A 12894-nucleotide genomic window follows, 5' to 3' on the forward strand; every position below is an offset into this window, starting at 1 on the left:
CTGAAAAGAGCCGTTTGCTGAAGACTGCCCCTTGTCAACAGAAACTAGCAGATCTCGCCTATCTGCTGATTTTTGTAAGTTTTGGTGGCTCTGAAAGAGCCGTTCAATGAAGACTGCCCCTTGTCTACAGAGAACTAGCAGATCTCGCCTATCTGCTAATATAAAGGTTTTGGTGGCTCTGAAAAGAGCCGTTTGCTGAAGACTGCCCTTGTCTACAGAAACAAGCAGATCTCGCCTATCTGCTGAATTTGTAAGTTTTGGTGGCTCTGAAAAGAGCCGTTTGCTGAAGACTGCCCCTTGTCAACAGAAAACAAGCAGACCTCGCCTATCTGCTAAATTAAAGGTTTGTTCGCTCTGAGGAAGAGCTGTTCAATGAAGACTGCCCCTTGTCAACAGAGAACATGTAGACTGCATATACTGTAATAGAAGTATACGGCTTACCAGGAACCGTTTGGCCACTCATGGACCGATTGATTGATTGTATGCACGATGAGCGTTTATATCACTTAATTGCGGACGTGGTACAGATTAGCGGCTCTGTGATTGGTTGTTTGAAAATAGAGAGCGCCACCTGCTTGTTTCTGTAGACAAGGGGCAGTCTTCAGCAAACGGCTCTTTTCAGAGCCACCAAAACCTTTATATTAGCAGATAGGCGAGATCTGCTAGTTCTCTGTAGACAAGGGGCAGTCTTCATTGAACGGCTCTTTTCAGAGCCACCAAAACTTACAAAATCAGCAGATAGGCGAGATCTGCTAGTTTCTGCTGACAAGGGCAGTCTTCAGCAAACGGCTCTTTTCAGAGTCATCAGTAGACAAGGGGCGGTCTACATGTCTAATTCTTAGGTACTTTGTCCTGAAGAAGTCAGAGCTACTCCTGACGAAAGCTTGACAGTTCTAAACTTGTCCGACGGCGAACCCACTAAAAACCCACTAATTGTTATGAATTCCCGTCGTAAAAGCCTATCCCACAATCACACTCTGACATATAGTTCTTGAGTTATTATAGACAAAAGGTCAATGGTCAAATGTTGGGGCCCCATGGGCGTTTACAATTGAAATATTCTCCAATTTTAATCCAACTGGTCTCAAATTGTTCCTTTGGCAAAAATAAATCAAAATGATAAAAGTTGTTTTGATGTTTTGTTACATAGCTTTCGACAAACTTCAATTATGGTAAATAAAAACACTTCAAAAAGAAAGTAGTAAAGAGCGAATGGAAGCTGTTCTCATAAAGGAGTAAATGGAGAAACTGTCATCAGTGCAAGGATTGTGTACAGCTGTCTCTAAGTCTACAGTGGCTTCATGGAACATAAAGTGTGTAAAATACTTTAGAAAGGCGTCTGTCTGGAACTTAACAAGTGAAATTAATCAGCAAATCATTGTAAATCATTAGTTGTATGCTTTCATGTTATACTTTTCATTAAAGAATTAAATTTTGTTGACAGTTTATTTGTTGAGCATTTGTTCGTGAACATTAAAAAGATGATGTCTGCATCTGTGATATATCATAACACCTGCGCTCTAAATAAAACCGTAAAAAGTACTACATGTTGAGTAAAAACGGAACAGAGGAACAAAAAATAGTCAATTGATTAAATTTGAGTAATTTTGTATTTGCGTTGTGTATATAAACAAGTCTAAAAGGGTCTAATCAGTTCATTGCACAAAAATAACAGGTCACGTGAGCATGCTGACGTCACATTTTGCTGCATCATTAAGTCGGCTTTAAGAGTACTGCATATACACAGTGTTTACACTTACCAAATAAGAATGGCATCTACTTATACAATGAAGTATTTCAGCCTTCTGTGTGTTTTATTTATTTACATGGTTGGAATATCAGGTGAGATTAAAATAAATATGAACTCGCTGTGGAATCATATACTGACCTCATTAATTCGGCAAATCTTGTATTATTAAAGCGATTGGTTGCCCGATAGAAGTCAGTACACTTCTATATTTTATGATTTGGCTTATGTGTGACTTGCCACACGTACATGTGATTATTTCAATGTAAAAACAATCTCGAAACTCAAAACGACTACAATAAGAACAGTAAAGGACCGCTATGTTCAGAATTCGCGTTACTTGTTGTGAAAATATCGCTAATGATAAGTAGGGGTGGTTGAGAGAGCATATAAATTCGGAGGCATTTTCGGTGCTGTTATGTGTAAATTTCCCCTTAGTATCTGACAATGTTCCTGCACGTATTTAGAGCAATTATTACAACATGGCTATTAGATGTGGCCATCATAATATTAATATAGTGATATGATATTAGGCCTATATTTTAGGCAGGCATGCAGCCAGAATTTATTGGGGGTGCGGGCTCAAAAATGTATCTTTAGTGAGTTTTTCTTAAATAAAGGGCCGATTTCACATTTTTAGAATCAACCACTGAATCATCTGCAGGGAAAGAGGTAACCCAGTCTGCATCTATCACTACTGACACTGCAGCAACACTAACCACACTAGAAGAAGTGACTGAAGACTTGACTTCTACATCATCATATTTAGGTAAAACGTGCCATTTATATAAAAAGTCCGCATAGAACCCAAAGTTAATTTCAGAAAATAAAAGATTAGATTATCATAAACTGACGGAGCCTTTTACACACACCTCCCACACACACCCTTCACACATAAACACCCCTGCAACATTAGCCAAAAAATAGTGATATTATATAAATCAAAGCGCATTTGATTAATGCTTTTATAATTTGTTTGACTATCGTCTTATTTGTGTATATTGGGCACAGGTTCTTGTCAGAGCCTCGACTTTCTATGTGACAATGATACCCGCTGCATTCCAGATTATTGGTATTGCGACGGATTTTTTGACTGTGCCGATAAAAGTGATGAACCGACTGGTTGCTACTGTAGAATCACAGAAACCGTATGCGATGATGGTGGATGTGTCGATGTAATTTCATTGTGTGATGGTAAAGCAGATTGTGATGATGGCAGTGATGAAGCACCCTGTCGCCTCACAACCATTTACTTGGAAGATTTAACGAAAACTGATATACCAGGTAATTTCAAAGAATTGAATTAAATCTCGTCATACCAATGGGATGTGGATGTTGTAGTAAACCCCCGATTTATGTTTTCCTGTGTTTAAATTGGAGAATAAAGGTATTGTTTTTAGCCGCTGTCGTACATCTATCGTCTCATATAATACGGGCGACATCATTATTTTAAGTAAACGAAGCGAAGCCGAGTTGTTTTACGCCCAAAATAATGATGTCGCCCGTGTTATATCAGACTATAGATGCACGACAGAAGCTAAAAACAATACCTTTATTCTCATTCTTAAACACTTCAATTTAAATAAAAATATCATAATTATTACAAATTTTAATCAAATAAAATCCTACATTTTACAAGGAATTACCCAGGGCTTAAAATCGATCAGTCCCATTGTTGCTATGCGCCTCCAATTGGTTCAAATAGCGAGTACGCCTATCGTGTCGATGCACACGCGCTAACCCGTGTGATATTGTGTCACATCACACGGGTAAGAACCAATAAGATTGCAGGAACGTTCTCAAGTGTTTAAGAATTTTCTGTACGATCATTTCTGCCGTAATCACATTTTTGTCTATCAACGTTTTTACAGCAGTGGACCTTTGTTTTATTAGGATTGGTAATGGGGTACAACCCCACTAAGCGATCCGAATGAAGGAAGTGGAAGCACTGTCCTCATAATTATAACTTCAATAGCTACTAGAGTAATAGAGGGCATATGAATATTTTATATCTTTGAACACAAATATTCCGTCATACCATATGGATGCGAAATTTGGGTTAAAACATGCTTTTTTCATGATTTTTATCATTTTTACCACATATGCCCATTTTACGCTATTATTGTTTGGAGTGAAAATTTATTTACATATTTGACAAGAAATGTATATTAATGTATTGAGCTGGATCTTTGAATTGAAAATGTTCACAGTGACTTATTTTGACTTATGCCTTCCAGAAACCAATAGGCCATTTTAGCATGAAATACATAATTATTTAGATTTTCCACTTTTATACATGTAAATAAATAGGCCTATAGCAGGAGGGCTGTAATAACAAGTCCTATGATTTAAGATTTAAAGAGGCCACATAGTGATTTTCAAGTTGTCGTGTTACATTTTGACCCGACTGGCACACCTTTGTCCAAAAATGTTGCCCAAAATCTTAACTACTCCACATTCCAGAAAAATACAGCACTAATTTTTTGGGATTAAAAAATATTATCCGTTTTGCCAAATGAAAAGTAGCCAACTGATCGGTGTGATTGAAGAGTTGCTATATACATTATAAGGGGAAGCATGTGAAGACTGGATCCATTTTGGAAGCAAGTACATCTTGGTCGTATGCATTGTTAATTAGTTCCTTCAGGGCACTGAGAGTTCATTTGTGATTGGTACTATTAGTGTGTAGATATTTCGGACTTTCTCGGGCATTGTTGTGGACATAAACTGTCAAAACAAAGACAAAAAACACTCTGCGCCCTTGTTTGTTTTGGGGTGTTTTTTTTGGTGTTACGATAACAGGCATTTGCCCAGATGTGGACCAAATTCTTAATGCAAAAGTGCAAGCTGCACAGCAGTTGGAAAAGTAGCCAACTGATCGGGAAGATTGACGAGCTATTATAAATACATTGCTGTCGCCGCGATTTGTTTACAGTATTCTCGGATATAGGCAGCGCCAGTGTTACGGTGCCATCAAGCAAGCAAAACGGCGTCGTCGAAGTTACCAACACGCTCGGGATGCACAAATAGTAGCCCTGTGATCGAGCACGTGAAGTGCCGGAAATGAGAATTTCCAGCGTTAGGAGTCGTCCCCTGGATAGGCGCCAGGTGTGTATTCTGTGACACGGGGCGGCGTCAGTAGCTGGTATCAGCAAGCAAGTTCCAGCGACTTTCAAAGTTGCCAAACCTTCCGGGATCGGCGGGATTGAAAGGTCGATATCATAGGGGCAAGTGGTTGTCTACGCTACGAATACGAGTTTGTCTTCAGAAGTACGTGGCTTTTCCAAGAGACGTGTCCAGCAGTTGCTATTTTAGGGGCTTGTACAATTTTAGAAATTTCACAACTCCCTTTTATAAGATGTTGTGTTAGTTTATATAAAACCATCTGCCCCAAGGAAACACACCGCCAGCATCCGTAGTTAGGTTCTTGCTTAAGTGATGCGCAGATGGCATCGTTCCGTTGTCATCACTCGCCAGGAGGGTCGGTCAGGAAAACTGTTTCCGAAAATTAACATTAAAATAAAGAGGGTGTGTCTGAAAGAGGGTGTGTCTGTCGAGCAGACAGGATGGTATATGCAAATAATATATGCACACGTGTGAATATAAAGTTCATACCGACCAGTCGCTTGACTTCATTCTTTTGCCAAGAGCATGCGGCCTTTCAACGACAGTTGTAAGCTGCGACCATCGAGTCCGCTGCGTGCTCTGACCACACAAGGCGTATAAGATGTTACGGTGATCCACGGGAGGGAGTGCAATTCGAACGAGTAGCCGAAAGGTGAGGCTAAGTCTGATTGGCTCAGACAGATACAACCTCGCCGCCGAGGTAAAAATTCTCTACGGCGGTGTATTTTGATTTGCGTGAAAGAGTTTACCAAATGGTAGCTATAAGGCCGTTGCTCACTAATGCAGGTGTCCTAAGGCCAGCTCAGCCAAACAAAATCAGCCAGGGAGTTCCTGGCCTCATCCGGAGGTTAAAGAATAAGTTAAATAAAGTAATAAGTTAAGCTAAGTTCACAAAATTCTAATTCGGGTAGCATGACAGTGGTGACAATGATATGGGGAATAATGGGCATTCACACATTATGCATTCCTCTTGTCAATATAACATTACATGTGTCCGTTTGGAACGGTTCCACAGACTATGGGACACCTGTTGGTCTGTCCACAGTTGGGACAACACTGCACACATGAGGACCTAGCTGAATTCAACGATTCTGCTCGTCACTGCGTCAGCTATTGGCTCGGGCGCATTTGACCCTGCGCTTGGACACGCTAAGAAGAAGTTTCGCTGATTTGTTTATCTCATTAAGTTCCAGACGACTTTCAAAGGCAATGTCCAGTTTCAAATTTGTGCAGACTTGAAGACAACCGGTAGAACATTCTTAGAAATCTATGGATATTATATAATGAAGATGGAGCGGCCTATATGATTCACCTAGCAGGGCGTAAGACAATGCGAGACACAAATTAATATTAGCGAGGATTAGAAATAAACGATGCAAGCCTGAGAAATTATGATTTAAATGACGTGTTTGGGGCTTGAGCAAACTGACATATGAAGATTTTGAGATTGAACCCCGGTCACGGGATTACCGGTTCAGAGTCTAACCACTGTACTACCTGAGTTCACAGTCGGTACTCGGGCAATCCTTGGACAAACGGTAATCTCCAAAACGGTGTTACGTTTAAAGCCTTAATGTACGATATTTTTACATTTTTAGATTTTTCTTTTTTTCTTCCAAAATGATAATATGCAATCATTATGAAAGTTCCCAATACATTTGGACGCGAAAAACATTGAGAATTTGCAAAGAAACAACATCATAAACTTCACCTCTATCACTCGAAACATCTCGCACTATTTGGATTAGGACAGCAAGTGCGGCCTCAGAGTTAGTCTCCTACGCGGCCAGTTTGGTTACCCTCCCTCCACATGTGGAGGGAGCGTAAACAAACTAGTTTTGTAGGAGACTACGGTTTGCGATCGTGGCTGACATAAAATCATAATCTAAAAAATTATGATTTTATGTCGGACCAACAGGAAATCATCCCATTTTACTACAAATAGGGCGAATTTGACAGTTTGCTCATAGATTTAAGTTGGAACACGTGTAAGTATTACAAATATGCCAAAAATCGGGTTTGAAAAAATAAAGGTAAATTCTGAAAAAGATCGTACATTAATATTAAGGCTTTAACAAGCAATCCTTTCTTTATACACTAATCCTATCTACTCCACATTGACAGACTACTTAAACCAGACTTCAGTATGTCGGCAGGAGACCATAAGCCTTTGCGGATACACCTGAGATATCGTCATTTGACGTCACGCTGATGCGCACATCGTTTAGCAAACATCGTTACTGCCCATTGCAAATCTGCGTGACGTCAAATGACGACATCTCAGGTGTACTCACAAAGGCTTACAGGATTCACCGAAAAGATGAATTGGTAACCGTTTGGCTACGCAACACAGTTATCTGATTAGCAGGTACTATTCTTTGAGAGCACTTAGGTACAATCTTATATACTGAGAGAAAACACTTGTTACAGAGTTATTCTTGTATCCATAATTTGTGTGGGGGTGTTTTGGTGTATGTATGTGGGGGGGGGGGGGAGGTGCGTGTGTGTGTGAAGTTACAAAAGTAATTTTCAAATTGAAATGAGATTAAAGAAACACATGCAAACAAGATAAAACAGCAAAAATAAATAAACGTCAGACGCAAGAGATGCACCGCATTAAAAGAAATAAATATCGAGGGCTTAGAGCAAGAAATAGCTATGTCTAAAAATGGCATTCTGAGAAAAAACGAGTTTGAAAGTTTGATCACAGCTGAAAAATTAGAAAATCTAGCATAAACAATAATCTTTCAGATATCTGTTACTAGTACTGTTTCAAAGTTGATGCTAGGGTCTCATACAAAATGGCCGAAATGGACATAACCAGTTCTTGCTCAAAATTATAGTAAGACTTCTAGTGAAAAACTGGACATAACAGGCATCGGTAATTTTTTTTTTCAAGTTTCAAAATTTATTTTACAAACAAAACTGGGCAGTACCAGGACCCATCAACTAGTTGCTAATGACACAACATAGAGAGAGTGTAATAATAATCACGCTGGACATAGCCACTTTTTGCTCAAAAAATAAGTATGGACATAAACTGGACACTGGACATAGCCATTTCTGGCATAAATAAAAACAGCTTTTGGACATAAACACTATTGACATTGCTAGGGCGCCCTCTTTTGTTTACTTTTGGGCTTAGTCACTCCTAGTAGAGAAAGAGTATCAATAAACATACCTCACAGTGGACTTAACTCATTTTGGCCAAAAGTGGACATAGCTACTTCTTGCCATAAGCCCTCTATATTATAGACCAATAATACTAACACACAAAACACGTTTACATACATTTACACAAACTATAGATGTCTCATATCGCAAAGGCAAAGTAATTATGGAGGAAAATAATCACACACAAAAATCATTTGATCAATAAGTTGAGTCATAGCTAATTATATCAAATACTGGAACAATCAAGTTTACAAGTTTGCAATCATATTTGCAAGTCACCCACAGTCCTGCAGCTGTTTTAAAGAAATTCGGCCAATTCCACTTAAAAAAAACCAACTTGGTCATATTTTGATTTTTTTTTTAAGTTTACTATCTTTTTAAGGATTTTGTTTTTCATTTTGACGCATTTGGCTGTTGAATCAGTTCATTGCACAACAATCACAGGCCATACGTGCATAATGCGTGCAGTATGAACCTTGTTCACATTTCACAAATAAAAATGGCAACTGCTTGTGCAATGAAGTGTTTCTGCCTTCTGTGGGTTATTTGCATTGCTGGAATATCAGGTGAGATTAACCTATGTAATATCAACTCATTTAAAATCGCTTTCCATGTATTTTTGTAGAGATTGATATTCCGGCATACGGTTTTAAAAAATCGGATATTTCAATTGTGTTTTTCTGACCGAACAGACTGACACCGTAGGTTACTATAATTCGGCAAAATTCGTTTTATGTTATGAGAATATTGTGGGACCCATAGATGTCATAACTGTTTAGTTATAAATTGGCTTACGTGGCACACGTGTAATGATTATTTCAATATAATAACAATCGTGAAAAGGATTAATAAGAATTGTAAACGATTATTTTTTAGTATTCTTATTATTTTTATTCTTCTTCTTCTTATTATTATTATTATTGTTATTATTAATATTATTATCATTATTATTATTATCATTATCGTTATTATTATTATTGTTATCATTATCATTATTATTATTATTATTATTATTATTAGTAGTAGTAGTAGTAGTAGTAGTAGTAGTAGTAGTAGTAGTAGTAGTAGTAGTAGTAGTAGTAGTAGTAGTAGTAGTAGTAGTAGTAGTAGTAGTAGTATTGTTATTATTATTATTATTATTGTTGTTATTATTATTATTATTATTATTATTATTATTATTATTATTATTACTATTATTATTATTAATAATTATTATCATGAAAGCAATCTCTCAATATGCCTTAAAAGAAAGGCCTACAATCAATGCATCCTCCTAGCTATTTCATACGGAGCAAAATCATGGACATTAACCTCAAAAATGGAAGGAAAACGGGTAGCAGCCCACCACAACATGAACAGAAGCTTACTAAATATCATCATAGACAGAAAAACAAACAAACAAATGGATCAGGAAATAGACCCAAGCTCAAGATATCTTGGCAAGAATTAAAACTAGAAAGTGGACATTGGGTGTCATATCAGACACAGACAAGACAATCGTTGAAGATCAACACTCACATATGGACACCCCAGAGAAGATATATAAGCAGTCCCATGATACTACTGAAACATCCGGGTACTTGAGAACCAGTCTAGTAATCACAGAGTTTCACACAATTCTTCACTGTTGATTCCCGTTCCAAAGACGCGATTTTCAAACATTCAAAATATGTCCAAAACTTCGATAAGCATTTTGAGATAATCCCTGAAAAGAACATCGGTACCCTGTTCAAATGAGCTCTTTTTTGTTAGTTACTATCGACCCACATTTGAATGAGGAATAAAACTATGAAAGTACAAGAAATCGGTATACTAAAAGTAAAAAAAAAATAATTTAATGGACACAGCTACCAGCAGCTGTACGCGATGCGACCGATTTGATTTCGTACGTCGTGTATTTCAAAGTACAACGCGAACGTACGACCATGGATACAATAATGAAAATACTAACCAATCATGAGTGAGTTAGCAAGGTTTCATTAGAGACTTTGCGAAATGAAGTTTGAAAATTTACTTTAACTAGAACGGCAACTTCAGAAATATCGATTGGATTTCTTGCTCAAATTTACTCCAACGCGAACGTATGGTTGGTTACTGCAACAACAGCGTCTTGTCGCTTAAACTCGGGACATGTGTATCATTGTGCGTTCAAAAGAAGGGCATGTGTAAGAGCTTGTAACCGACTACATCAAAATGTCTCTCTTTTGTTTAGTCAAGTGGTTATTAGTCCCACTTCAGCTTCGTTTGAGTAAACATGAATCAACTCGCGATACCACTCAACATGGATTATGTCGGGATCCAGCGTTAATCTCCTTATCATATTATTTTGAAACTAGCTATACGTTTCAATTAATATTCTTACAATAGTTATAGGCCTATATATATTATTTAATAAAGGCTCGTCAGCTTTGTCAATTTCATATTCCAATTTACTACGCAAAGCCTAATGAAAAACATATTCTTTATTTCTTTCCCCTCCTTCTGAAGCTCTCTCCCCTTCCCCTCTTGTTTCCCCTTCCCTACCTTCTCCATATTTCCCCTCCTTTCCCTCTATCTGTACTCGCTCTCTCAAACTTGACCCTCCTATAATTACCCACTCGCACTCCTATTTCCCCATCCCCAGTGAATTGTCAGGGGTTTTCTGTTAGGAGGGCCTGGGCCGATTCTCAAAGGGAAATGTTTTTACAAAAATGGGCTTCAAATGGCAGAAAAAGGCCTAAAAGCGTAAAATATCACGGCGGCCAGCATCCAAAAGGGGAGGGTCAAGAAGGAAGACAAGATGTCCCACGGGGAAGCTCCCCCCTCTTGGCTACCGGCAAAGCAACTCCCTGTCCACTTCCAATGCTATCCCTCTCCTCCTCCCTACCCCATCTCTTACCAGGCATAACCTATGACATGTTATGTATAAAAATGTTATGCACCTGCTTTACTCTTCCAGAAGTATCGTATACTGCTGGCTCAAGTAAAACCAGGCCATTTTTACGGGAACTTAATCCCCTCGGCGTTGAAGTCAAGCCAAAACTTGGTTCCGCAAACTGATTTGGTGTACGTCATGAGCACACACAAAAGTATATATCAAGTGTGACGTTTGAAACAAAAATTATTTTGATCTAATTCAATCAATAATTTTCAGCAACATGTAGCATGTTTTTTACCCAAACCAAATTAGATTTCCAATAATTGGTCTATTAACTAGATAATACATAAGTGGTAATTATGTAGTCTATGAGGAAATATGCAAACTATTGTTCTAAATTATGACGCATTTTCATCATAATTTACGGCACACTATAGATTCTCGCGTTAACTTTTACTTCAAGCGGCTTTAATGGCAGAGTGGTTTTGAATACATAATCCTCTATAATCCTCTAGACGTTAAAGTTTGTGGTTTCAAACTTCATTTCGCAAAGTCTCTGTTCACTTCCGCGTTACGCACACGCGGCGTTCATCACACAGTGTACGTAGAGAATCACCACGCTTTTGACAGCTGTGTTCATTCAATTGAAATTTCTAATAGACTGGTTCTAAAGTACCCGGATGTTTCACTTGTATCATGGGATCGCCTATAAATCTTATCTGTGGACACCGTATAGAATGCCAACGGACGCAATGGAGGACCAACCGCAATATTACTGGCGAGAAGTGAACTGGTATCAACAAGCACAAAACGGAGACACGTAAAGACATCATGCTAAGGCCTTCATCCATCCTGCAGTGGATTGACAAAAGAAAAAAAAAAGAAGAGAAAAGGTTAAAGACCACTAATTATGTATTACACGGGTTTCAATGGGAAAATGCCTAATTTCGGGTGGAATTTTCTCATATTCAGAACTCTCACAGTTCAATGCCACTAATATCAGGTGAAAGTATATGATTTAGATGCCAAATGATCAAAAATTCAACATAGGTTGACCTGAGACTTTTCTTGTTTTAACGCACTGAACCGTAAACACCTTAAAATGACATTGCGCCCTCGAAGCTGATAGTTACAATATGATAGGGCGAATGTTTACTAAAACCGAAGCCGTGCGTATGAATTTTGGTACTATTACAACAAAAATGTCATAGAATGAGAGAAAATGTACCATCTTGAAGCATCAAACTCTAAAAAGTACTTTGTTGGCTATATAACTTGATCAATTTCAGCGATTTTAATGCAGTCTTTTCGAATGCCATGAAAACAAATAGTTCCTCGTCGTATTTCAATGTATCGCCCAGGCCTATTAGTGGTCTTTAACCTATATAAGCACAAAAGTGCTCCAATCTCGGGTAAAATGCTATGAATGTAAACATTGACATTTCCAATACATGTTTTAACAAGAAAATTTCTGGAAAACAGCATGACGAGTAAAATATCAATGGTTTTCGGACACCCTGTATGATGACTGTTTCGGTGTTTTTACTTCAACCTAGGACTATATCTGGAGATTCGTATCTGCAGCATGTCCTAGCACGATCAGATCAGATTAAGATTGATTTAGGGTTAGTGTTCCGATTTAGGCTTGCTGATTAGTGTTAGAATGTTGATTAGGGTCAGGTTCGCATTAGGAATAGGGCGTTTTATAGGGCTAGGCTCGTGGATAGGGATAGAGATACGGCTAGGTCCGAGGATTAGATATGGGTTTAAAATAGAGTTATAGATCAAGTTAGGGTTTCGGCTTGAGTTAGGATAGAGTGAGGCCATACATGATGCTGTAGAGGCCCATAGACAACGTGTACACAAAGACTATAGGTTTTATTTTACACGCGACTATAGGCCTTACATGCGCCTTAAAGCTTAAGCAAAATGCCTAGCCTAGGCCTATACTGTATTTACACGTATAGGCCTATGTACGATATTTAGGGCA

General features: G+C 38.2%; 1 protein-coding gene across 14 annotated transcripts in view; it reads left to right on the forward strand.

The window, feature by feature from the left end:
• Window positions 1–1775: 1775 nt before the first annotated feature.
• Window positions 1776–12894, forward strand: part of LOC140145692 (uncharacterized) — a 78998-nt gene continuing 67879 nt past the window's right edge. For 13 of the 14 annotated variants that reach the window (XR_011858155.1, XR_011858150.1, XM_072168011.1 and 10 more), the window contains exons 1-3: window positions 1776–1842; window positions 2388–2516; window positions 2759–3031. Coding sequence is in view for 12 of the 14 variants with exons in the window: in XM_072168011.1 (XP_072024112.1) it covers window positions 1788–1842; window positions 2388–2516; window positions 2759–3031 (457 nt within the window). In the remaining 2 variants the exon portion in view is untranslated. Of the gene's footprint in view, window positions 1843–2387; window positions 2517–2758; window positions 3032–8489; window positions 8614–12894 lie in introns of those variants that run through there. The other variant, XM_072168317.1, reaches the window with a different exon arrangement.

This window comes from Amphiura filiformis, chromosome 1, assembly GCF_039555335.1.
Source record: "Amphiura filiformis chromosome 1, Afil_fr2py, whole genome shotgun sequence".
In the NCBI taxonomy this organism is placed as follows: Eukaryota; Metazoa; Echinodermata; class Ophiuroidea; order Amphilepidida; family Amphiuridae; genus Amphiura; species Amphiura filiformis.